The 25,901-nt window shown below is 39.5% G+C and overlaps 1 protein-coding gene across 5 annotated transcripts in view; it reads left to right on the forward strand.

Annotated features, from left to right (window-relative positions):
• Positions 1 to 408: 408 nt before the first annotated feature.
• Positions 409 to 25,901, forward strand: part of BLTP1 (bridge-like lipid transfer protein family member 1) — a 148,884-nt gene continuing 123,391 nt past the window's right edge. For 4 of the 5 annotated variants that reach the window (XM_083367353.1, XM_083367356.1, XM_083367357.1 and 1 more), the window contains exons 1-6: positions 6,045 to 6,111; positions 11,971 to 12,097; positions 13,575 to 13,691; positions 15,935 to 16,013; positions 18,216 to 18,280; positions 23,539 to 23,725. In XM_083367353.1, the coding sequence (XP_083223479.1) occupies positions 12,001 to 12,097; positions 13,575 to 13,691; positions 15,935 to 16,013; positions 18,216 to 18,280; positions 23,539 to 23,725 (545 nt within the window). In that variant the 5' untranslated portion in view covers positions 6,045 to 6,111; positions 11,971 to 12,000. Of the gene's footprint in view, positions 443 to 6,044; positions 6,112 to 11,970; positions 12,098 to 13,574; positions 13,692 to 15,934; positions 16,014 to 18,215; positions 18,281 to 23,538; positions 23,726 to 25,901 lie in introns of those variants that run through there. The other variant, XM_083367354.1, reaches the window with a different exon arrangement.

Raw genomic sequence — 25,901 nt, forward strand, 5'->3', positions numbered from 1 at the left:
TTGAAGACCTCTGATTTAAGGCTTCCTTTCAGTCCAGATCCAAAGTTCATTTATACTCCTTGAAAGTTCCATCACTTATTCGAGAGCCAAAGAAAGAAAGTCTTCAAGTTTACTCGGAAGCTGGGAGTTTTGAGGAACTCTACTCTTATTTTTCTACGCTCGTCACATCAAAATTGCATGGAGGCGTCGCTTCAAGGCTCACGTCTAGCGCGATTGGCCAGAGACCGGTTCTTTCCCCGCCTTCTGCTTCCGACTGCGGACTGTTACCATTGCTCCGTGAATCCGAGAGCGTCCCTGGGATTGGCAGGATGGCTTCGGGGGGCAGGTTTGGGTGGAGTTAGCCGTTATTCGCGGCCCCCCCCCGTCGGTTGGGGAGGAGGCGCCGGGTTCCGGATTCGTAGTAAAGAACCGCAGAGGGGCTGGATGTAAACACTACCATGGGGTAAGCGGGGAGAGCTTTGGCTCTGGGTCGTCTTGCGTGGGCTGCTCGGAGCCGTCCTTCGTGCGCCGCGGCAGGTGGGGCGGCAAAGCGCCTCCTAGTTTTCCTAGGCTTCGTCCCCGGCCTTTCTCTAACGCAGGGGTAGGCAACCTCGGCTCTTTTATGACTCATGGACTTCAACTCCCAGAATTCCTCAGCCAGCATAGCTGGCTGAGGAATTCTGGGAGTTGAAGTCCATGAGTCATAAAAGAGCCGAGGTTGCCTACCCCTGCCCTAACGAGAGGCTATTGGTGGAAGCCAGGAGGAAGATGCCCGGGCTCTGCTTCTCCGAGCGGAGGGGGCGTTGCTGCCGGGAGTCCAGTCGCCACTCTCGCCATCCTCACCCCTAATTTTAAGGCCGTTTGAAGATCCGAGGTGGGAGAGGCCGACGGCGGCGAAGCGCCTGGAGGCGATGCGGCTGCTCGGTTGCTTTTACCCTTTGAGCTCATGAATCCCCAGCGCTCGACGGGCACTCCCACACTCCGGTCAGAGCGCTGCTTGCACTGCGCGCAGTTGCGCCGAACCGATCGACCTCGCCCGCTCAGGTAGCTCCAACCCTCCTCCTCCTCCTCCTCCTCCTCCTCCTCCTCCGGATTAGTTCGATGCGCAGTGCTCATCTTTATACACATCATCATTTGGAAGATAGGCTATGCTTGGAAAAACGGGCCATCCTGGTTGTGCAGAGGAGGTGTTGATTGGGCTGATTTCCCAGGACGGGAAGCCGCCTTATTTCGAAGTCATTTACGTTCTGCTCCGTTGCGTGTCATCTGTTGGGTTCTCTGGTTAAGTTGTACAATGGGTGGTTTCTTGCAATCAAGCATGTCAGACTGAAAGAACCCTTTACAATTTCGTTATTGAATTCGGTGGCCCGTGGCTGCTTTTGGACTACACTTCCCATTTTGGCTGCGGTGGATAGAAATTGTAGTCCATAACGTTCAGGTCTCTTTTAAGCACTCTCAAAAGCAGCAACTAAAATGTACCTGATGTAGTGGAGTATTTAAATGATTTTTTTTAAAAAATAATCTGACATGTGAATTTAGCTATGGCACTGTTTGAGCTTTTTTTTTTTTTTTTTGATTCCTAGTATCTATACAAGGTGCGCGGTGGCTCAGTGGGTTAGGACGCTGAGCTTGTCGATCAGAAGGTCGGCAGTTTGGCGGGTCGAATCCCGAGTGTCGTAGCAGAGTGAGCGCCTGTTACTCGTCCCAGCTTCTGCCAACCTAGCAGTTCGAAAGCACGTAGAAAAATAGGGACCACTACGGTGGGAAGGTAACAGCGTTCCGTGCGCCTTTGGCGTCTAGTCATGCCGGCCACATGACCACGGAGACATCCTCGGACAAGCGCTGGCTCTTTGGCTTTGAAACGGAGATGAGCACCGGCCCCTAGAGTTGGAAACGACTAGCATGCATGTGCGGGGGAACCTTTACCTTTAGTAACTATACAAGAGAGCCAGTTTGGTGTAGTGGTTAAGGCATCAGGCTTGATGGTGGCCATGAGTTCTAATGTCACCTTAGATACAAAGCCAACTGGATGATCTTGGGTCAGTCAGTCTCATAGTACTGTGAATGGAAAACTGATTTTGAAATCTTGCCAAAGAAACTGCAGGGACTTGTCAGGCAATTGCTCAGAGTCAACACTGCAGCCATACAACTAGTATCTATATACATAAGATCATATTTCACCCAATTAAAGTTGCTTTCAGATTCAGGTAATAATTCTGTTTCTCGGTTGGTTTTAGTTGGATAATTGTATTTAATTGTCTTTTAAAGTATTTTCTTATACATTGCCACATGTATATGTTTCTGTCCAGAAAGGTCTTTAATATGGCCTCCAATGGAAAATTTAATTTATAAATTTCAGAGCATCAAATAAAACAACTATTGACAGCATAAGAAAAGGAATCATCAAAGCAGAAGACAATACTCTTAAATATAATTTTAAACCTAATTGACATACTGAAAAAAAGATTTTAATATGTTTAAAATGAAACATCATAACTATATAGTAATATATTTCAAACATGGTATCTTGTTCTTAGATTACACAGAATACAATAATATTTTAATTTATTTTCTTCATAGATTAAACCAAACTTATTGTGGCCGTATATCATATTTCAAAATTTTCTAGCAAATCAATATCTATAGTCCAGGGGTGGGCAACCTTGGCTCTTTTATGACTTGTGGACTTTAACTCCCAGAATTCCTGAGTCAGAATGGCTGGTTCAGGAATTCTAGGTATTGAAGTCCATAACTCATAAAAGAGCCAAGGTTGCCTACCCATGATCTATACTATGTGAAAAAAATGAATTCTGACAAATAATGGAACATTTTTCTACATATATGGTAATGGTTAAAAACAAAAACAGGTTTTTCTGGTTTAAAATAAGTATATTTGACTATAATAGGACAGTAATAACTGGGTTCTTGTATGTCTTTCAGTTTTATCATGCGCTACAGACAATTTCATTTGTGATTTTACAACTTCCCATATATTAGCAGGAAGTAATTAGTCTTTGTGTTCTAAAATGTGTAATGTAATTGTAAGGTAGCAGTGTTTCCTCAGTTTGTTTATTGGAAATTTTTTATGGCAAGTGTGTTTAAGATTGCAGCATATTTTTAGAGCTAATTTACCATGGACACTTGGTTTACTTTGGAGTAAACTCTTATTTAATTCACTGAGATTGTTTTGGATAGAGTTGGTTCTTCTGCCCTTTTTGAGATAAAATAGCTTCTTTGAATGTGAAGTTGTTGATTCAGTTGCTGATGAAGAACAAGGATTATTCCACTTCAAATTTTTTAATGTGGACTTCAGATTTTTTTAATATAGAAAAGACCTTTGACTATTCAAGGATTTTATTATGAAACTCAGTCCTCGACTTAATTGAGTCCCAAATTTCTGTTGCTAAGTGAGACATTTGTTAAATCAGTTTTCCCTGTTTCACAACCTTTCTTGCTACAGTTTTTAAGTGAATCTGGCCTCCCCATTGACTTTGATTGACAGAATTTTGCCAAAGGTGATCACATGAGCCCAGGACACTGTAACCGTCATAAATATGAATCGGTTGCCAAGCTCTGAATTTTGATAACATGACCAAGGGGATGCTGTAACGGTCGAAAGTGTGAAAAATAGTCATAAGTGACTTTTTTCAGTGCCGTTGTAAGTTTGAACAGTCACTAGTTGTAAGTCAAGGACTACCTGTATGGTATGTATATAATTTAAACATGATAAATTTTAAAGGTGAGCAGTGTCCTCTCACACTAGTTTAGTACTAGATTTTAGACTTTTGGAAATAGCATTTGATCCAGTTTGCTGCTGAGATTCAGAGTAAGATTGGGGAAAACAGTGCTTTATAATCCTGATATAGTTTAATGGAGCAGTGGAATATCTTAAGAAAATAAGTATGGGGTTTGGGTTCTTTTCTTTTTTATTTATGGTTCTAAATTCTGATTTATAAAAAAAAATATTGTAACTCAACATTCAGATTAATCCTACACTTTTAACATTATTGCAAATGTTAGAAACTTGGCTGTTCTGTAGAGCAGAGGCCCCCAACCCTTTTGGCACCAGGGACCAGTTTCATGGGAGACAATTTTTCCATTGACCGGAGCGGGGGGGGGGGGGAGAAGGAAGGATTCAGGATGATTCAAGTGCATTACATTTATTGTAAATTTTCTAAATAAATAAAGAAATAATGCGCTTTGTTTCTATTATTGTATTAGATTAGACCACTTCTAAGAAAGAGGGAAGGAAAAGAGACAGTCCTAAACTCAGCCTTCCAGCAAAACAAACCAAAGACCCAGCTTCTCGCCTCCCCTCTACATTGCAAGCCGGGTAGGAGTGGGCTTGACTTACAAACTTGGAGAGCTGCAGGAAGAGGAACACACAAACACACACACTAAACCTTGAAAAGCGTGCAGGATGTTGCCAAAACACGAGGAGCCTGGAACATTATTTTTAACATTCATTTATAATTTAAATTTTAATTCAATTTTAGTTTTTGTTAATGTTATTGTTGGTTTCAATTTATTATGAAGGTGTTATACTATAGTATAGTAGGTTTCTAGAGTTTGTGAAACTTGAGTTGGCTATAATTTCATAAATAATAACCTGTATATGTTTTGGGACAGATTGTGATAGTAGCCTGTGGAGAGGGAGCATTCATGAAAACTGTAGAAAGATAGACTGAAATATTGCTGTACAAAAGAGGGCTTGTGTGGAATAGGAGCTAATTTTCTGAATATGATGAAATTGTTTTTTTCTCAGAAAATTTCATATAAATATAAAAATACAAATTTATCGCTCTTATTCTCCATTATTTTTTCTGTTGAATATTGACATTGTGAAAAAAATAAATATTATTCCAAAGTTACAAAATTATATATCACAGAATGAAAATAAATTAATGCAGTTCCAAAAATATTGTCATATAACTTATAGAAAAAGAGTAGTGAGGTTCAGCTGTGGGAAACCAATGGTCAACCGGTCTAAGGAATGAGACTTGGATTAGTAAGAGTTATTAGAAAAAGGTTAGCTCAACTTCACAATTTCAGTAAGTACTTTGCCATTCCAAAGAGAAATGTATGTATAAATTTATATATAAGTGCTTTGGAAACAGCTGTTGGATAGATTATTATTCTGTGAACCAGCTGTCAAATTGATTTAACTCAGCATCTGTCACAAGGGCACCTTGATAGAGTGAGTGATGATGATCTAATATTACATTTACTGGGCTTTAAGAATAATGCTGTACCTCATTAAAAGTTATCCCTCTTTACAGTGTTGAATAAGTAAATGATTTAAAGCTTTATTTTTTTGGCCTGGTGGCTGCCACAATGTCACTTTTTGTAGCTCTCTGAGAAAAAATAGACCAGAAATGGAATTTCACTGAAGTTCAGCTTTAGAACAGAACAGGAGTCATTCAGTCTATTGAGAGCATGATAGCTTGTTAGAACTATCCACGATACCTTCAGATCCAAAGTTCATCTCATGCATATATCTGATAGATCATCATGGCATGAAACACTGTGGTATATTGTTGCCATAGTGCACTTATTGTAGCCAACATTGCAAATGAGTTGCAAAAAAGCAAGAAAAGTTGAATATTTAAAAAGTTTGTACAAATGAGTCTCCCCATTAAATCAGCTGCATCTTCTGTTTATATTGATTGATTTATGAAATATATATATGCTGTTCTGATCTGCTACAATTCTGATTAGCTTACAGAATATAACAGTAAAAAAAATTTAGTGCAACTCATTGAAGATTCAAAATATATTCATAACTTTTCTGGAATCAAAGACAAACAGAGATAGCTGATGCTTTGGTGTTGATTGAATAACTTTGTATAATGAACGTTCAGGTCAATAAACTGCACAGAGAATATTTCAACTACAAAGAACTATATTTATAAATAAGATTCATTTTTTCTTTTGATTTGCACTGGTTGAAAAGGATAGAATTCTTTATCAATATTCTATTTTTTTAATTGTACATATTGGCTTTTAAAATAGTATCTTTACCAAGATAACTAATTCTATTTTCTCTGCTTTTCCATTTTCCATAGCTGATTTTTCCCCCCTGTTGAGCTATTTGATACTGTATGTTCCTGATAGAAAAAGGAAGTAAATGAGGTATGTAAATGTCATGTAGCCTAAAGACTCTTAAAAATAGTTTTCTCTATTGAAAACATAGCTTTAATTAATGTAAACTTAAAACAAACCCCATGATTCATTAAATACAAAGGCTGAAAGTATCTATCATTTTAATATGAGTCTTAAAATTCTCTCCCAATATTATAAAAACCTAGATTGATAGAAATTGTGGAAATTTTTTTTTGAATATCTCCTTAACTTAATTTGAGCTTTCCTATCTCAAGGCATTTTCCGTGAATTCTCTTATTTTCTGTAAAATGCTATCTGAGCTACTGTTGATGAGTATATCTATACTCTTGGATTTTTCATATAGCATAATCTTTGATTTTATAGAAAAAAGAAATATTCTAGCATATTATTAGAAATTAATGAAATATTAATACCTTCAGCTGCATTCTCCCAAATATATTGATACGCTATATTAGTCTCAGGAGCTATGCTGCATTGATGAATTAAAGTTATTTAAAATTGATATAAAAGAGTTATTGGTTGCAGAAAAGCTTTTGACTGTGTAGAACACAATAAGATATGGGCAGCTTTTCACAATCTTGGTGTTTTAACCCACCTGATCGGATTCATCAGTTCACTCTACATTTTTCAGGTGGCAACAGTGAGAACACTTTACTGTGACAAAGACTGGTTCAGGATCAGTAAGGGAGTTAGACAGGGATGTATTTTATCATCTTTTTTGTTCAATCTGTATGTTGAAGTGATTTTGTGGAAATTAGGTCTGGAACTGCCTGAAGTTGGAATGAAGATTGGGGAAAGAACCATAAATAATTTGAGGTATGCAGATGATACAACACTATTGTCTGAAAATAAGACCGATCTGGAAAAAATGATCTGGAAAATCAAGGATGAAAGTGAAAAAGTAGGATTGAGTTTTAACATCAGGAAAACAAAAGATAATGACAAAGATGGACATGATGGACGTTGTCTCCGGGGCTCATGAGCGGGTCGTGGGATTACCAATTCCCACGATGGGGAATGGCAGCAGGCGGATAGACAGGGGGCCATATCGTTACCGGGAGGGCCGTCTCCGCTATCTGCAAGCGGTGAGGCGCTCCGACCCTCTGCTTCTTTCCCGAGGTTCCGGGAGCGAGGATGTGCAGCCTCCTGAGCTCCGGCTGGTGTACCTGAATGCCAGGTCCGTGGTTAACAAAGCTCCCCTTGTTAGGGATTTAGTTGAGGGTGAGCATGCGGACCTGGCTTGCATCACGGAGACTTGGTTGGGCCCAGAGGGTGGGGTCCCTTTGGTTGACCTTTGCCCACCAGGCTTCCGGGTGCTACACCAGCCTCGAGCTCAGGGTAGGGGTGGGGGTGTGGCGGTGATCGTTAGGGAGACCTTATGTCCGCGGGAGACCACCGTTCCTCAGATAGTCGGGTGTGAGTCTCTTTATGAGATTTGGTTCTGGGGCGCAGTTGGGCTTGCTGCTCGTGTACATTTCGCCTAGTCGCGTAGCGGCAGTCCTGCCCGAGCTGCTCGATATCCTCTCGGGGTTGGTGGTTGAGTTCCCCAAACTTATAGTTTTGGGAGACGTCAATCTACCATCCCTGGGAGGCTCATCTGAGCTTGCTCGGGAGTTCATGGCTTCCATGACGGCCATGGACCTGACGCAGGTAATTTCTGAACCAACTCATGAGGGAGGCCACACCCTTGACCTGATTTTCTTATCTGGACGGTGGTTGGATGATCTTGGTGGGGGCTTTCCATTTATTATGCCCCTGTCATGGACCGATCATCACCTCCTGCGGCTGGTCTTCCATTTTGCCACCCCCCGCCGTGGGGGTACGGAGCCAACTAGATGGTACCGCCCCAGACGCCTAATGGATCCTGATAGATTCCAAGCAGCGCTGGGGTCCCCACCTGCCTCCATTGCTCACAACTCGGCGGATGCCTTAGTGGAAGCCTGGGAAAGGGCAGCCACTGAGGCACTCGACCGGGTTGTACCCTTGCGGCCCCTGACCCGGTGCAGATCCCAGCGAGCTCCATGGTTCTCCGCGGAACTCCGGGAGATGAAGCGTCAGAAACGGGGCCTAGAGAGCTGCTGGAGGTCCAGCCGATCTGAACCCGACCGATTGCGGTTAAGAACCTATATTAGGTCTTATCTCGCTGCGATGAGGGAGGCGAGGTGTAATTACTTCTCCACCCTCATCGCGTCCGCAGATAATCGCCCGGCCGCCTTGTTTAGGGTGACTCGCTCCCTTCTTAATCAGGAGGTGAGGGAGGATCCCTTGCAGGGTCGTGCCGAGGAGTTTAGTCAACATCTGTCGGATAAAATCGCTCGGATTCGGACCAGTTTGGACTCCAGCTGGGCAGAGTCTGGCGATCAGGACACGGGCGGTCCTGTCAATGTTATCTGGGAGGAGTTTGATTCTGTGACCCCTGATGAAGTGGACAGGATTATGGGGAAGCTGAGTTCCACCACATGTTTATTGGATCCGTGCCCTTCTTGGCTGGTTTATGCAGCTAGGGAGAGGACACGAGGCTGGCTCCAGGCGGTTATATCTGCTTCTTTGAGCGAGGGTTATTTCCCCACCATCTTGAAGGAGGCGGTGGTGAGACCTCTCCTCAAGAAGCCTGCCTTGGACCCAGCTGTATTGAACAACTTTCGTCCAGTCTCCAACCTTCGCTTTCTTGCGAAGGTTGTCGAGAGTGTGGTGGCGCATCAGCTCCCTCTGGTCCTGGATGAAGCGGATTATCTGGACCCTTACCAATCGGGTTTCAGGCCCGGGTACAGCACGGAGACGGCATTGGTTGCTCTGGTGAATGATCTCTGGAGGGCTCGGGATAGGGGATATTCCTCTGTCCTAGTCCTATTAGACCTCTCGGCGGCTTTCGATACCATCGACCATGGTATCCTGCTGCGGCGTCTCAGGGGACTGGGAGTGGGAGGCACGGTTTTTCAGTGGTTCTCCTATCTCCTGGGACGCTCGCAGTCGGTGTTGGCAGGGGGGCAGAGGTCGACCCCTAGGACTCTCGCTTGTGGAGTTCCTCAGGGGTCGGTCCTCTCGCCTCTCCTGTTCAACATCTATATGAAACCGCTGGGTGAGATCATTCGTGGTTTTGGAGTTGGGTATCATCAATATGCTGATGATACCCAACTTTTTATTTCGACCCCAAACCACCCCAGTGATGCCCTCGCTGTGATGTCCCGTTGCCTGGAGGCGGTTCGGGTCTGGATGGGGAGGAACAGACTTCAACTCAACCCTGACAAGACTGAGTGGCTGTACATTCCGGCTTCCCGGGACACCTGGGATGTTCCATCTCTTTCTATGGGGGGTGAGCTTTTACCCCCTGTGGATAGGGCTCGCAACTTGGGAGTCCTCCTAGATTCACGACTCACTTTGGAGGATCATATAGTGGCCGTGACTAGGGGGGCTTTTGCCCAGGTTCGCCTGGTGCGCCAGTTGCGGCCCTATCTGGACCGGGAGGCCTTATGTACGGTCACTCATGCGCTCGTGACCTCTCGCCTAGACTACTGTAATGCTCTCTACATGGGGCTTCCCTTGAAGACTACTCGGAGGCTCCAACTGGTACAGAATGCGGCCGCGAGAGTTGTCTTGGGAGTTTCCCGGTACTCCCATGTTACACCTTTGCTCCGTGAGCTGCATTGGTTACCAGTTGTCTTCCGGGTAAGGTTCAAGGTTTTGGTTATGATCTTTAAGTCCCTACATGGCATGGGTCCGCGATACCTCGAGGACCACCTGCTGCCGGCGTCGACTCCCCTCCGCCCTGTGCGCGCCCACAGAGAGGGCCTCCTCAGGGTGCCTCCTGTCAAGGAATGTCGACTGGTGGCCCCCAGGGGGAGGGCCTTCTCTGTGGGTGCTCCGGCATTATGGAACCAACTGCCGGCTGAGCTCCGGACGGCATCAGACCTCCGATCCTTCCGTCGCGGGTTGAAGACCCATTTATTTGAACTAGCGGGTCTGGCCTGATGGGGGTATATGGGTTTTTATAGGCTTGTTTTATTATTCTTGTTTTAATTTGGGCATTGATTTAATTGTCTTTTAATTTTTGTATTGTCATTTATATTTATGCCCGGTGAATCGCCCTGAGTCCCTTTGGGAGAAGGGCGGTATAGAAATCTCAATAAATTAAATTAAATTAAATTAAATGAGACAAATCAACAAGGAGGAAATTGAATTAGTTCAAGAAGTTATCTTCGTTGGATCTAAAATTATTTACAATGGCATTTCTATTCCTGAAATGAAATGCAGGCCGCATTGCAATGGTTAACATGAATATCTGAAGAAGCAGAGATATTGAAGAAGCAGAGAAGATGGATTGATTATATCCAGAATAAATATGGGACTAAAAGTTTCACTTAGCATTTGAATAAGTAGTGGATTTATATGATGTATAATTAGCTTGTAGTTATTTTATTAAGAGTTAAAGTGCGATAGAATTTAATATTTTATTGTTGTTTGCATATTTTAGATTATGCCTTTTTGTATTTTTATACCCTGTATTTAGCTCTGGGAAGTCGGGGAGGGGGGGAGGGGAGGGGAGGGGAGAGTTGGGGAGGTTTGGGGAGAGGGGAGGGGTTTTGTATTTAAAAATGTACTGTAAAACTTTTCAATAAAAAAAGAAGCAGAGATATTGATATGTTTTAATCCAATTCCACTTTTTCATTTATTAATTCAATAATTCAGATTCCTCTCAATGTCTATGCACCTGTCCCCATTAGCAGATCTAGTATTTACCAGAACATATAAAATTGTAGAAAATGTTTAAAGCTACTAAATTCTTCTAAAATAATATTTTAGTAATATTTTAAAAATTACAGAATCATAGAAGAAATAGAAAAAGGATAACATATGAAAGAAAAAAGTGAAGAATATAAAAATCCCAGAAAACGTATTTAAAAAAAGCAATTTCCTATCTTTGCTGCAGTTACAGACAACAATTTCCACTTCCACCCTTCCATATTGCATCCTATAGTTTTTCCCATGCACTGACTAAACTGTATGCTACAGGGTGGTCCTAAATTAGTGTCAATAGAGTGGCATTGACTAATGCACTGGTTTATTAGAGCAGCAGTCTCTTAACATTTTTGGCACCAGGTACTGGTTTTGTGGAAGACAGTTTTTCCACAGAGTGGGAATGGTGCTTTCGGTTTCGCTCACTCGCCTGCCTTTAACCTCCGGCTGTGCGGCCTGGTTCCTAACAGGGCACCTACTGGTCTGTGGCCTGGGGTTGGGGACCCCTGTATTAGAGCGTTCTTTTGCAGGAGAAACTTCACTGTCCTACTTTATTTTGTTTGGAACATTTGTATTTTTTCCTGTTCACAAAAGGGTGTGCCATAAAAAATTGTGTTAATATTTCATTTGCTATTGGAATCTTGGTGTCTGCTATAGCAGGCTTTGAAGATATGTGTACTTAAAATGTAATTGTAGCTTTTAATTGAAGAACAGATGGTTTTAGGAAGTGATTTTTGTTTGGATTTGTCAAGGTCCAAAAGAATGTTTTAATCCCAGTCTTGATCAGAGACTTATTTTAAAAATGAAAATAAACATATTTAAATATGAATGTAACATGTATTTTGAGTTTAGCAAGGAAATTATTTTCACCTTGTTATTAACTCTTCTTTTACTTTAATAAGCTACCATTCCATTTCCTGGTGTGTAGTCTATATTACACTGTCATGAAAATTCTCCCTATGAATCCTCCTGAATGAAATAGCATTTCTGCCATCCTATACATGCTGCTTAAAGGCTATTACATGCATTTTGTGTGTTAATTTCAAAGTGGTTAATCTCTGTTACATATATCTCAAACAAATCATTTCAACAGCACTTTTCAAAATGACACTCTATTTGGTTTTCTCTTTTCAGTCATTTAAACCCTGCTGCAATATTCTAAGAATGGACAGAAATACTAATGTTAGCATTGTTCCTAGTATCACTCAGTTGGAAAATTTCCTCACTGAACATAACTCAAATGTTGTTTGGCTCCTTGTTGGTATGTAATATTTGGTTTGTTAAATATTATTTATGTTTTTTAATTTTTTATATTTTTTATGTTTAGTATTATATCTCATATCTATCTTATCTCATCTGACAAGAAATGCTTGGCAGCAGCTATAAGTTGTTTTTTGTTTTAGAAAACATTGATTTTATCCTAGGTGATTTTAAACAGAACTCAATTACTAAGCTCAAAACTGGAGTTAGTGGAATGTTAAATACAGTTTCATGCAGCTTCTTAATTTTCTATCTCTAAGTTTATTTTGTGCCATGTTTATATCAGCTTGCAATTTAAACATTAAATCATATTTTGCTTCATATTTTCTCTTTATATATATTGTATTATCTTGTAGTAGCTTGAATAATTATATGAATATAATACACCATCTATTGTATCATGTATAGTAAACAATATAGAACATAGTCGATAACTAGGCAGAAAAATACATCTTGTGAAATGTGTTATCTGCAGTAATCTGGCTAGAATAAAGCTTCCACTAAGGCAGTCAATCTATTTAAAAAGAATAATTACCAATTGATATTGCCCTTCCAAAATAATACTGTGCAGCTTTACATGAAACTATATTATAAAGCTATTTCACACAGGAGAATGGGGCAAGAAGAGGAGGCAATGATGTGTGTCCTCAGTCACTGTATGCCAATGAGCAAATTTGGAATTTTAAGAATAGATGATGAGCAGCCTTGCAACATGGCTACTATAAGGGTGGTTACAAGAACCCATTTGTCTATGAAGATTCTCAGTCATCCTGGTGATAGTTATCCCAAAGGTGCTTTTTCACAAGGCAATTGGACTTTCTTGTTTTTCTTTGATGGCCTTTTTTCTAGATGGCCTCTTTGACCCCTCTTTCAAACCAGTGGTCCTCTCCAAAATCTGAACTTTGCAGTCTTCGAAAGTGTGGCCTTTGTCTTTTAAATGCAGATGGACTGCTGAATCTTATCCTGATGGGTTTGCTCTCCTAGGAGCCACCTAAGTCAAAATTGAATAGCCTTATCTCAATAGAGGGGTAGGGATATGACATGATCTATCTCCAGTCTACAACACAATCCTTTCAGCAGTTCCAGGAAGGCTTCACACCCATTTGCACTACTCAGGTGACTGAAGACATAGATAAACGTCCAGGTGGCCTCAGCTACTCTCTAAAAGAATGCAAATGACCAGCTGTCTGCAAGGAGTATAAATCTTTCCATTCCCTGCCATCCAGTCAGAGGTGAAGAAGCTTCTTGGATGAGAAGCGAAATGTCTTCAAAGAAAAACAAAGTCCAGTTGCCTTATGAAAAAGCACCTTTTGGAAGAACCCATTTACCATTAAGTAAATTGGTAATATTACTTCCCATTGAGTCTGTGGCAGTCCATATCTCTCTCACTTCCAAAGAGTTTCTGTGTACAAATGTATCTCTTCTGTGTTTCTTAAAAATTCCATTGCTCTAATTGTATGAATACTTTTGTTTTGCAGCTACAATTTTGTCCTGTGCCTGGATAATTTATCTAACTTATTACAATTCCCGAAACATTGGTTTTATTTTAACATTGATCCTTAACAGATTACATAAAAATGGCTATATCCATATTGGTAAGTCAACTTAATTTTAATATGAAATGCCCAGGATATTCTGAAATAATATTTGTAATATATTGATAAAAATCTAGACAATGTTACATATTTTGTATTCCATTGCTTTTGGTAAGAGAAAAAATTAAATATATTCCATTATTTTACTGACATCTGTTTGATGAAAAGATTAATCCCGTGCTGAGATTACATTGCAATGGTGGGTTAAAATGTGGACTGCTATTGCATATGCATATTTATTGTTTTATTTGTATTTAGTGGGAGAAACAGAGCAGGTTTTTCCTGTTTGACTCAGAGCCCAGTGAATGATGCTTAGTTCCTGGAAATAAAGGAAATTTACAGCATTCTAGAAACTAGTGTAAACTTATTTCGAATTAGAATCTTAAATTTTGATTTATGAAAAACGATTCAAGTTGTTACACTTGTTTTAGCCATTCTTGGATCTTACTCTGTCTTGGCTCTCTGTGTATGTGCATTATTGGCTAAATATGAGGCCAGTAGTCTGCTGAAGTCACACTTTTTCTTTTTGTCTTTCAGCTTCTAATCATTTCCATACCATTGATAGATAATAAAAGGCCTGCATGTCTTAACTAAATTAGGACTTACACATTGAAAGGACTTTACTTTTAGTACACTCTCTCCTGTTAGCTAAACTGGGAAGACCTGGAAATGTTGCCACTTTCTTCCTCATGAATGCACATATGTAGTGGGGGATTTTATCTTGGAATAAATTAGGTGGTTGCAGTGTACTGAATAAGACCTCACCAGTTCTGCATAATGCAGTAGGGAGGAAAAACCTAGGAGCCTCTGCTTGATGGAGCAAGAGGGAATAATCCAATCAATTGCATGTCTATGCACAGTATTATCGTGGCAGTTGTGGGATGAAATGAAATAGACTGCTCTAGAGATCAGTAATTTGAACACAAAATATTCACTAACAAATGAACATGGGGGACAATGTCTTCCTTGGGAGAGTTCTTTGAACCAAATATTAATTTTGTTTGGGGAAAGGATTTTTTCTTATTTTCTTGAGAAGTTTCTTTCCACCAAGTAATCATTTTAAAAGTTTGAATGGTTTTTAAATATTCCTATTCTGAAATAGGACCAAAAGAGGAACAAAAACATCATTTGCTGTAAAACATATATTTTAATTCTTACGTAGTTTCTGCTAGTTCTTAAATTGCTGGTATTTCGTATATCTCTTATTCCAATTTTGGCTTTATCTGCCTGTGAGCCAGAAGAGAAAGAAGCCTCACTTCCTTCCTTAAGAAAGAAGATACAACAAATATAACATGAAATCACCCCTCCCCTTCCTTCCCCTTTTAGAAGCTCAGTTGAAAGAGAGGTTAAAGTTTGTGCTTGAGTTTGGAGTTTGAGTTTCTTGGGCTCTGATGATTTTCACCCACTATCTATATTAGAACTGATTGAACCTTACCTTTAATTTTTGTTTTCTGTTGCTTGAGATGGGATGTTTCCATTACACCCATCCAGTTAGATATTCTATAGTCTCTTCGGTATCAGTGTTCCAGTAAAGAACATTCTTTATTGCTCTGGAAAAACAGTAGGGTGATACGAGAGAAAGCAGCACCCACACAGCTCTTTGCGGAATAAGTGCAGCATTTGTATGTCAGAGGTTCAAAACTATCTGAGAAGAGGAAAACTATGGAGGGGAGAGAGAACGTGGGAAAGCACAGAGTATTTAGTTAAGATTGATAGAGACATATGATTAAAAGTAAGCGTAGCTCAGAGTTTAAGACACTGAGCTTGTCAGCTGAAAAGCTGACAGCCTGAATTTAAGACCCGAATGCTGGGTAATGGGATGAGCTCCAGTTACTCACCCCAACTCCTGCCAATCTAGCAGTTCAAAAGCATGCAAATGCAAGTAGATAAATAGTTACTGCTTTGGCAGGAAGGCTACTGCATTTCCATATTTTCGTGCTGGCCACATGATGATGGAAGCATCACTCAGACACCCCAGGCTTCCTTGGCTGAGAATCGGAGATGAGCACTGCCTGCTTGAGTTGGTCCCAACTGGATAGGGGAAACCTTTAGGCCTTTAAGCTGTTGACCTACTCTTACTCTTAATCACGGTGATAGGTTCCCCTTCATTTGTGCAGAAGCAAGATATTAATTTTCTGGGATGCTTTAATTGGATTCTTCTGGAAAGTAGGGAAGTATGACTAGAAAACCTGAAGGACTCCTTGGTATTCTGTGATTTAACAGAAACTTTCTTTTTATTGCAGGATCCTTCTCATTCTCTGTTCTATCTGGAAAAATCATGGTTCGAGAAATCTATTATATTACAGAAGATTTCTCCATTAGGTACTTAGCTTTCATACTATTTATTTCACAGCCTTGGGTTTATTAAGTTTTATTCCCATTAGAGCATTGCATATAGATAAAGATAGGCCCTAATATGGTTTAGAATATAACATTTTCATTTGTATTTTCATCATTGGTATAATAAGAAAAATAATTCAAAGAAAAAAAGTTTGGTACTTATTTTGTGACCATGCAAAAATTTCTAAAAGGGATTATCTCTAAATTTAAGGAAACAAGATTTCCCTTATGAAGTAAAATTTATTATCCTACTAGAGTTGGATCACGATAATCTAGCAGATCTGTTACAATAGTTATGAATGGCAGTGAGCAGCAAGAGCTATAGGAGGGATTTCTAATCTATGAATATCTTTTGGTCCATATTTATTAATCATATTTATATGGCCACCCATCTCACAAATAGTGTGTATGTACAATAGTTAATAAAACAGCAATATATAAAATACAAACATTATAAAAATAAAGAATTGTTCTATTTAAATTATTAAAGTTAAATTTAATAATTTAAATAATTATTTAAAAAAAACAGTATAAAAAATCTAAAAATCAACCACACAATGGAACCATTTAAGAATATTTCCATTTCCCTGAGACCCACCCCTCCCCCCCAGACTAGCGTCACAGCCAGATCTTGAGGGACTTCTGGAATGATAGCAAGAACAACCTGTCTTCAAGGGTGGGGGTAAATGATCCTTAGAGTGGGAACCATGGCAGACAAGGCCTGCATTCTGGGAACAACCAAATGTAGGTCCCTGGCAGATGGTACCTGTAACATGCCTTCTCTGTCAGATCTAATGGATGAGCTGATATAATTGGGAAGAGGCAGTCCCAGAGATAACCCATCCCAAGCCATGAATGGGTTTAAACGCGCTAACAAATGTTACATGTGGTCTTCTAGGAGCACACATATTTGTCTACACTGCTGCATTCTGCACCACTTGAAGCTTCTGCATACACTCAAGAGCAACCACATGTAGAGCACATTACAATAGTACAATCCTGAGGTGATCAGGGTATGAATGATCTGTGAGCCTCCTGATCTAGGAGAAGGTGCAACTGGCACACAACATGAAGAATATGGTAGCTTCTACATAAAAAAAGATCAGAAATGAGGTCCACAAAATAGTCTAAATCAGAGTTCCCCAACCTTTCTGGATTGGCGGCCCAGAGGGAAAGGGAGGAGCAGGCAATCATGTGCAAATGGTGGCAGCGCTAGTGTTCATATGCAAGCAGACTGTGCATACCCAGGGCAGCCCTGGCAAAACGGGCCTGCACGCATGCACCAGTGGGCTGGTAGCGCCTGCTTGCGTGTACAAACAGTCCACCAGCACCCGTGTGATACTGGCAGCAGTGCTAGCACCCTGTGCATAGAGAAATGGGGCTGCTAGTGTCCACGTGGTGGCACTAGCGCAAGTGGGATGTGTGTACATGCATGTGCACGGACTCCCCAGCCATTCCCACAGCCCGGTGGCTAACAGGCCACAGCCTGCTACTGGGCCGTAGCCCACAGGTTGGACATCCCTGGTCTAAATCAGTTAAAACCCTAATTTTAAAGTGATAGAAATGTAAACATGAATGGCCAGACTTTCAGTATATCCATGCTCTATCAGAGTTGAGAGAATCTATTTGGAGTGGTTAAAGGTGAGACATTGAGATAAGAGTAATTTCACATTGCTTTAGGAAAGGAAAACGTGATAAATCTGTTAAATTGATGTGATCACCTTTTGTGACCTTCTTATAAGAAAAGTCAATGGGGAAGCCAGATTCACTTAACAACCATGATACTAACTTAACAAGAAAGGGCAAGAAAGGTGGTAAAATGAGGCAAAATTCATTTAACAAATGTTTCGCTTAGCAACAGAAATTTTGGGATCAATTGTCATAGACTACCTATAAATCCAGGAATTCATAACAGGTGCAGAATCAGCATAGAAAAATGCCCCTTTTCCTGCCTTAGTGAAAGTTATAAAGATAAATCTTCCTGTGGGCAGATTTGAGTTGAAAAGCTCAGGTCCTTCAACAAATTGCAAAGAAGCTCTTTGGTGTCTTTTAAGATTCTGAAAACAGGATGATAAATTCACCCTTGCGTTATTTGAAACAATTTCTTATTAAGTGCATATTGAATATACTGTATGTACACTGTAACAAGTGTTTTAAATATTTTACTTGTTTAATAATTTTTAGAATCCAAGATGGATTTATTATATTTCGTTGGTGGAAGATGTATAATCCAAAGCAGAAGCAACATGGTAAGTTTCTGCCATTTAAAGAGATATTGCTAGATATTATCGTAAATAATTTTTTTTAATCCCATTTATATCCCGCCCTTCTCCGAAGACTCAGGGCGGCTTACAATTTAAGCACAAACCAATGTGCTCAGCAATAGCCTTCATTCTATGTATATGCCTGCTTATTAGGGCTTTCGCCCCCCCCAAGCGGCATTATTACAAAGTCAGCTTATTGCCCCCAACAATCTGGGTCCTCATTAAATAAATGATTCTATGGGATAAATTATTATTATTATTTGTAGTTGTAAAAGAAAGTCATTATTTGTAGATATGCAGTGAAATGGGAAAAATATTTTTGCATAAATATCTTTTAAAGTCAAATAGTTTGAATCTGCCTAATGTAGGTACTTAAGCCTATTGGACAAAAGTGATTGCAATTTTCTCATTTAATGCTTCTCTGAATTTGTGGTTGCATTATTTCCCACTAGTAAAGCATTACATGTAATCTATGCTATTTGAAGGCACTTTTGTTCACTTGCATTATCCTAGCTTGCGGTGATTTCAGAAGGTCAGATGGTTTTAAATAGGCAGAGTTCTTCATTATTGACATAAGATGCAGGAGAGATTAAAAAACAAAATGCCTATTGATAAGAGCAAAATTTTAGTTAGTATAATTCTATATTACCAACAAAATGCAGGATTATTGTGCTAAAATCATTTCTCTAGATGTTTTGAAGCTAATGTATCCTAAATATGGAGCTACGATTGTTGGAATCCCTTTCAGGAAAATTATTAAGTCCAAACATCTGAAGGATATCTGGTTGGAAAAAACTGCAGAGGTGATAATGAAGAAAGAAGCTAATTGCTGAGAAACTGGTTCTTTGAGAAAAAGAGATTACTTAGATTTAGACAGCAGGCCAACAGCAAAGATAAATTTTCGCTGTCATAATTCTTAGTTATTTAGGTCAGAGGTCCCCAAACTTTTGAGCACCAGGGACCGATTCCAAGAGAGAGGGTTTTCTGTGGACCGGAGGGGGCATGGTTTCATGTACTGCCTACATCCCGCAGATGGGGCTTTGCTTGTTTGTGCGGACTGGTTTCTGGCATGCTGTGGCCCGGTACCAGTCCACGGACTGGGGGTTGGGGACCCCTGATTTAGATGGCTTAATTTGAAGTTATAAATGCCCTAGAAATCTGATTGCTTCACCCTGTTTTTTTTAGAAAGGGTGAAATTATTTATTTATCTTGCCATATGCCTAAAGTTGAAAATGTTACATTTTTCTTCATTGTATAATTTGCTAAAAGTGTTCAGGTAAAAAAGTGTTCAAAATGATTTGTGTACTGTGCTCTTACATGTTTTTAGGGGAAAAGTAAATTTTCTACTACTTTCTGGATAATTATAGAGTTATATAATGTCATTTTAAAGACCCAGTTTATTGAAATACCAAAGGAGTTCATGTCTCTTGAGTAGACAAGTAATAAGGTTGTCTTTAAAAAAAATAATGAGTTAATTATAACAAAATTATGTTTAATTGGGTCATACCATATGAAGCTAAAAATATGTGCATCATTGATATGCTACTTTATTATTTATAATCATTTACAGTTTTTTAAAAAAAATTCTGGGTTTATAACAATTTTTATGCCATGTAACACTGCTCCCTGACCTTTTCATTTAAGCTGGTAATTAGTATTCTTGAAAACTTTTAAAGAACAACACATAAGATATGGATTACTGCAATATATATGCCCCTGACTTTGTGGGATCTCACATTAAATAAAATTAATTACATTGGTTATAATAAATAGTCAAAATCTCACAAGATTTGACTATATTATGAGATTTTGTACACCTTAGTCACATAGTTGTTTTAATTGGCACAACAAGGGAGACCTTCTGTAGTATAAGAGGTCCTTGATTTACAATCACAAATGAGCAGAAAATTTTGTTGCTAAGTGAAAATTTTGTTACGTGAGTATTACCCGATTTTATGATCTTTCTTGCCATAGTTAGCTGAATCACTGCAGTTGTTAAATTAGTAACATGATTGTTAAGTGAATCTGGCTCCTTTGATTTTGCTTGTCAGAAGGTCGCATAAGGTGATCACATGACTCCAGGAAACTGCAACTATCATAAATATGAGTCAGTTGCCAAGCAGATGAATTTTGATTATGTGACAATGGGGACGGTGCAACAGTCACAGACTATCCTAAGTGACTTTTTTCAATGCCGTTGTCACTTTGAGTGGTCATTAAATGAATTGTACTAAGTCGAGGACTTCTGTACTCCATAATGTTTTAACTGGAACATAGGAGCCATTTCAATCTTCTTTAATGCTTTAACTCTAATCTTGACTGTGCTTGTAATTTATAAGTGGAATAAACATGAAAGTGGAAATAAAAGTGGATGAGGATACAGTATAGAGGAAAGAGTAGGGTCCTGGGACAATTAGCTGTGGGCATAGGGCTGTGTCCATTTCACTGCGGGCTCCCCCCATAGCTGACCCACCATGGGTGTTCATGTTCAGCTGGCACTTCTCCCCCCTAATGGACCACCGGCGCTCCTCACCCACACACTCTTCCTGGGCAATTGGCCAATAGACACTTGTTCACAGCCAATTCACAACATGGGACAAGTAGCCAATTATTCTGGCAGCCAGTCGGTGCACCAAAGGGTATGCCTCTGCCTTCCCACTGGGTGCAATCCTGCTGGCTTGGCTTCTTGAAGTGGAAACATTGGGTAGGAGCAAACATATGGTTTCCCTTGGCAAGAAGCATAATAATATGGAATGGGCATGGTGAATGGGATGAGAGAAAGCAAACCAGAGGAGTGATTTGATGGGTCCCTGAAGGTTGCTGCTTTCCAGACGTTCCATGCTATTGCAGGGGAGCCCCTTGGCTGAACATTGCAGATTTGTGGCAAGGCAGTGGGCGGGCGGAGATTCATGGTGCTTCTGAAAGGGAGAGATTGGCTAATAATAGAGTCCTTCCAAGCACATCCAGAAATCAGGAATTTGTTTTCAGTTTCAGGATCAGGCTTCCTGCGTTCTGAAGAACATGTCAAAAAAGTTTGCATAATACCCGAGTGAGAAGTAGTGCTGAAGTTAGAGTCAACTTTCCTGTCAGGTTATAAAGAAGAAAAGGAACCTGAAATGAAGGACTTTGGAATTAACAGTTTCAGCCACATTTGCATAAAGAAGCCCCCAAGGAAGAGGCATGATAAATGTGAAGGACCCCTCTCGGAAAAGGAACTGTCAACCATTCCCCAAAAGCTTCTCTGACTGAGCATGTTTTCTGTAATTGTAGTCTGCAAAAATAAAACGAAAACATTAAAGAAAGTCATTCTCTCAGAGGGAGAAAGAGGGAGAGAGCCTCCACCCCACCTCGCACAGGTAGAACTAGACAAAGTGATGTTTTCAGTATCGGGCGTCTCCTCTTTCACCTTCTCCTTCCTCCCCCCACCCTACATTTCCCTCCTTCCCAAACAAGATCATCTCTTTTTTAAAAATGAGGAGGAGTAGTTCCTTATACAAGATTAAGGTCTGTCTATGTTATAAAACTAAGTGCTTTTCTCTATAATAAAAGGTGTTTAAAGAGTTCACTACTGTTTTAGACAGAATTACAATTTACTTCTTTTTAGATGTCCAGACCATAATTAATTTATTCTCAATTTTCCCTCTCTCTCCTTGTCGATAATGAGATCAGATTTGCTCAGGACAGTGATTGTAATCCCCAAATTATTAGGACTTTGAATACATTACCGACCTGATGTGATGACTGGGAGGGGTGGGGGTGAAGAGAAACGATACGCCTTATACTGAAATTAACCAGAAATATCAGGCGTCTCCTCCTCTTCCACCTTTTCTTTTCTCCCTCCCCTCAGTGATCACATTAGGGCAGTGATGTCCAGAGTCCTAATAATTTCGGGATTGCAATCATTACCCTGATCAAATCTGATCCGATCTCTACACATAAAATGCAGCGGGTTGTATTATTTTGCTTTTTGCCATGGGAAATAACACATTTGCCCCCCCCTTCCAGTTTCCACTTTGGGAAGCTGAGGTGATGGGACTGCATCCAATGGGAAGGCAGAGGCCCACCCTCTGATACGTGGATTGGCTGCTGGGACCCACAGCTACTTGTCCCATGCTATGTATTGGGCTGAGGATGAACTCATGCCTTGGGTCGGTTGTGGTGGGCCTCTGGTGAAGTGGGCACTGCCATGTATGTGCCAGTGGCTAATTGTCACATTCCAGACAGTAGTACCTTTGCAAATAAGAAGGTGAAAATGTAGGTTGTAGGTGAAAATGTATGCAAAATACATATGAAAAACCATCCGGTAGGAGATATAGGAATATAGCCAGCCGTACCAACAGGCTGAAAAATAGCTTTTATCCGTGGGCTGTTAGGCTTTTAAATGGGACATAATCTTATGCAGAATTGACTTGGGAGGCCGGTGTGTGGTGTAGTTGGTTCACATAGTGTGGTGGGATGGAGGGTTTGTTGTCACTGTGCGTTGGGGGGAGAGAGCACGGGGGGAGGCTCAGCTAATCTCAATGTACACATGTTGTACTTTGACAATAAAGGTTTATTATTATTACTATTATGAAAACGACATCTGTTGGCTGCTTTTATTTGTTTGCCTATATCTCTTCTACAAACTAATCGTTTAACTCCTCCCTCCTAGCCATTTAAGAAATTGCATGTTAGTGGATAAAAAAGACACAAAAACAAGGGATAGAGAGAAGCATCTTGCTTTTCTATGCAAGAAATCCAAAGTGTGTCTTAGCCAACAAACATACATAAAAAAAGCCATTTAGACTTCATAGTAACGGCAAGTGTTTTTAGTGTTTGCTTTTGTGAGTGTTTGTATTTCTTTCCAATCATTTTATTTGTCTTCGAGGAGAATTCCAGCCATAGCTGAAACCTATTTTGTGTTTAATTAATAATGTTTTATGTCTATCTTACTGGTTGACCACTAGACAGAAGCTACTAACCAGTATTCTATTGAAATAATCGTTATAGGTCTTGTTGAATGTTGACTGATAATACAAATTATGCATGTGATTGTTTACAAATTGTAATTAGATATGTTATTCATGCGTATTGGTTGGTTAATTACTTTAGAAGGTCATCCTTGTATACAGTATGTGGAATATAATTAATGATTTTGTGTATAATATACATGTAATTATATGTCTCTACATTTGTTTGTGAGGTTGACTTTTAAAAATCAGTTTGCTAAATGAAATATACCTCTTTTTTATTTAACTCCATAGATCCTAAGGCAGAAACAAGATTATATATAGTGGTGAATGATTTTGAATTTCATGTCTACAACCGCTCTTATCTTTATGCACAACTTCAGGAATTGTTTGGTTTAGAACCAACCATAATTCCTCCCAAAACAAAGGATGAAAAAGCACAAGAAAATGGGCAAGAGCAAACACATACAAATCTTGACAGGTAAGGATCATGTTTGCTCACATAAGTCTTTAAATATGATGTTAAGTTTATTTTTTACCAGTAAATTTTGATTAATTTTGATTAACATTTACCAGTTAATTTTTATTTTTTTTTAAAAAAAGAAAACATGATAAACCTTTAAAACCGATTCATTGCCTTGGTTCTAAGAATTAGATATCTCCTTACTGGGCTACTGACCATTTTAATCATTCAGTCCTTTATGTGGCAACACAATATTAGAGGAACATCTAATATTCCAGACATTTGAATACAGTGCAGAAAGAGGTTTACACTTAGTTTGAACATGAGATTATTTAGCTTATATCTACTGAGTAGTGCACTGGGTTTTTAGAAAGAATTGGCCTGTTCAGTAATATGCTTTACAATTGAGGCATTTATACATTAAGGTGGTATTTCCCATTATCTACAACTAAATAGTAAATAGATGCACTCTTTTAAATAAAATATGTCCAGGTATTGGGAGTATTTCCATTTCAATTCTTTTACTCTTGATGGCATCATATATTTTCATTTGTTCTCTAATCCATGTGCAGGTCTTTCTATCTTGTCTTGTGATGCTGAGCATGTATCTTTCCATGGTCTGTGCGCCACTTGTAGCTTTTGAATTGATTTGGAAATGCAAATTCTTACCTTTATGCACAAAAATAAATTTCAATTTATATTGAAATGGAAACGGGCTGGTCACATAGCAAGAAGAACTGATGGCAGGTGGACTAAGGCAGTCATAGAATGGATTCCACTTGATAAAAAAGCGTCCACAAGAGACCTAAAACAAGATGGAGTGATGATATCAGGAACTGGCAAAGAAAGCTCAAGCCTGTATTGGTTGGAAACATGCAGAAAAGGCCTTCATCCTGCAGTGGATAGACAATGGCTAGACTGATGATGATTGGGAGTACACTTATTTTATCAGTTTTTCCTCCTAACCAAGTTAAAGTGCATCCCACTAGTTTGCAGGTTGGCAGAAACTATATCAGTATAAAATGTGCTGCCCCTAATATTAGTCCCTGTCCTGACATAGGTATGGTGCTGGCAAAAGGGACCATCCTAATGTATACAATATAGGACCATCAAAACAGGGATTGGTTGATTGCCCTGGCTGTGTTTCTTTTCTCCATCAAATATCGCCAGCTGGTTGGAAAATTATTTTTAATCATTTTTTTATTTAATTCAAAACATTAAAATACAAATGCAAAACAAAGTAAAACAAGACTACACCCAAAAAGTGAAAAAAAAGAAAAAAACCCCAAACAGACATATACATATATTGTCCCCCTTGGTTTAATACTGATAAATATATTTCAAAGAAAACTTCTCCCTTCTTGTGAATCTAGAAAATGCTGAAATGAGGGCTTGGGGATAGATGAAGTTACCTAGGCAATCTTGCTAAGGCTGTTGAAAAACTTCTCCTGTAGACTGAATATATCATCTGAATGTCTTGGGATTGATGATACCTAGTTTCTGTGCAGATCCTGCACCATAGAGCTACTATTGGTAATTTTCTGATTCATGGAAAATCATTTGGAGAATGTTCCCAAGTGGAATAGAAATAATCTTTCTGCTCTCTCCTCTTACTTGTATGGATTGAAGCCAAAATTAATTAATGTAGCGATGTAGCATTTCAGAATAAGGCAGGGCATTAATTTGAAAGGTTTCGCATAATACAGTTGAAAATATTCTTAAAAGATTACTGGAACTGCCTGCAATTGTTTTGTTTTACTTGATATTTTAGCCTAATTACAGTAATTGAAGCAGAGAGATGTCCAGGAGATTACTGGCCTAAGACAGAAGTGGGGAACTATGACCCCTTTATGACTTGTAGACTTCAACTCCCAGAATTCCTGAATCAGCATGGGCCATACTTCCCCACCCCTGGCCTAAGAGCTCTCACAGAAAATTATCTAGTTATTCAGCTTTATAATTATAAGACATCACTATTTTTTAAATCATTGTTTTCTTAATTGGAAAATCTGTGGGAAAATGTTATTACAGTATTTAAAAACATAACTGGTCTAATAATCGGTGCTATAATACAGATTTTCTTTCCATATGGCACTCTGTTGAAATATGATTTTTTAAATAATGACTTCACCATCTTTTGTAGATATTTACTGAAGAGAAAACTAGTGTTTCTGATTCATTTGTTATTTTCAGT

Source organism: Vipera ursinii (assembly GCF_947247035.1).
Source record: "Vipera ursinii genome assembly, chromosome: 7".
In the NCBI taxonomy this organism is placed as follows: Eukaryota; Metazoa; Chordata; class Lepidosauria; order Squamata; family Viperidae; genus Vipera; species Vipera ursinii.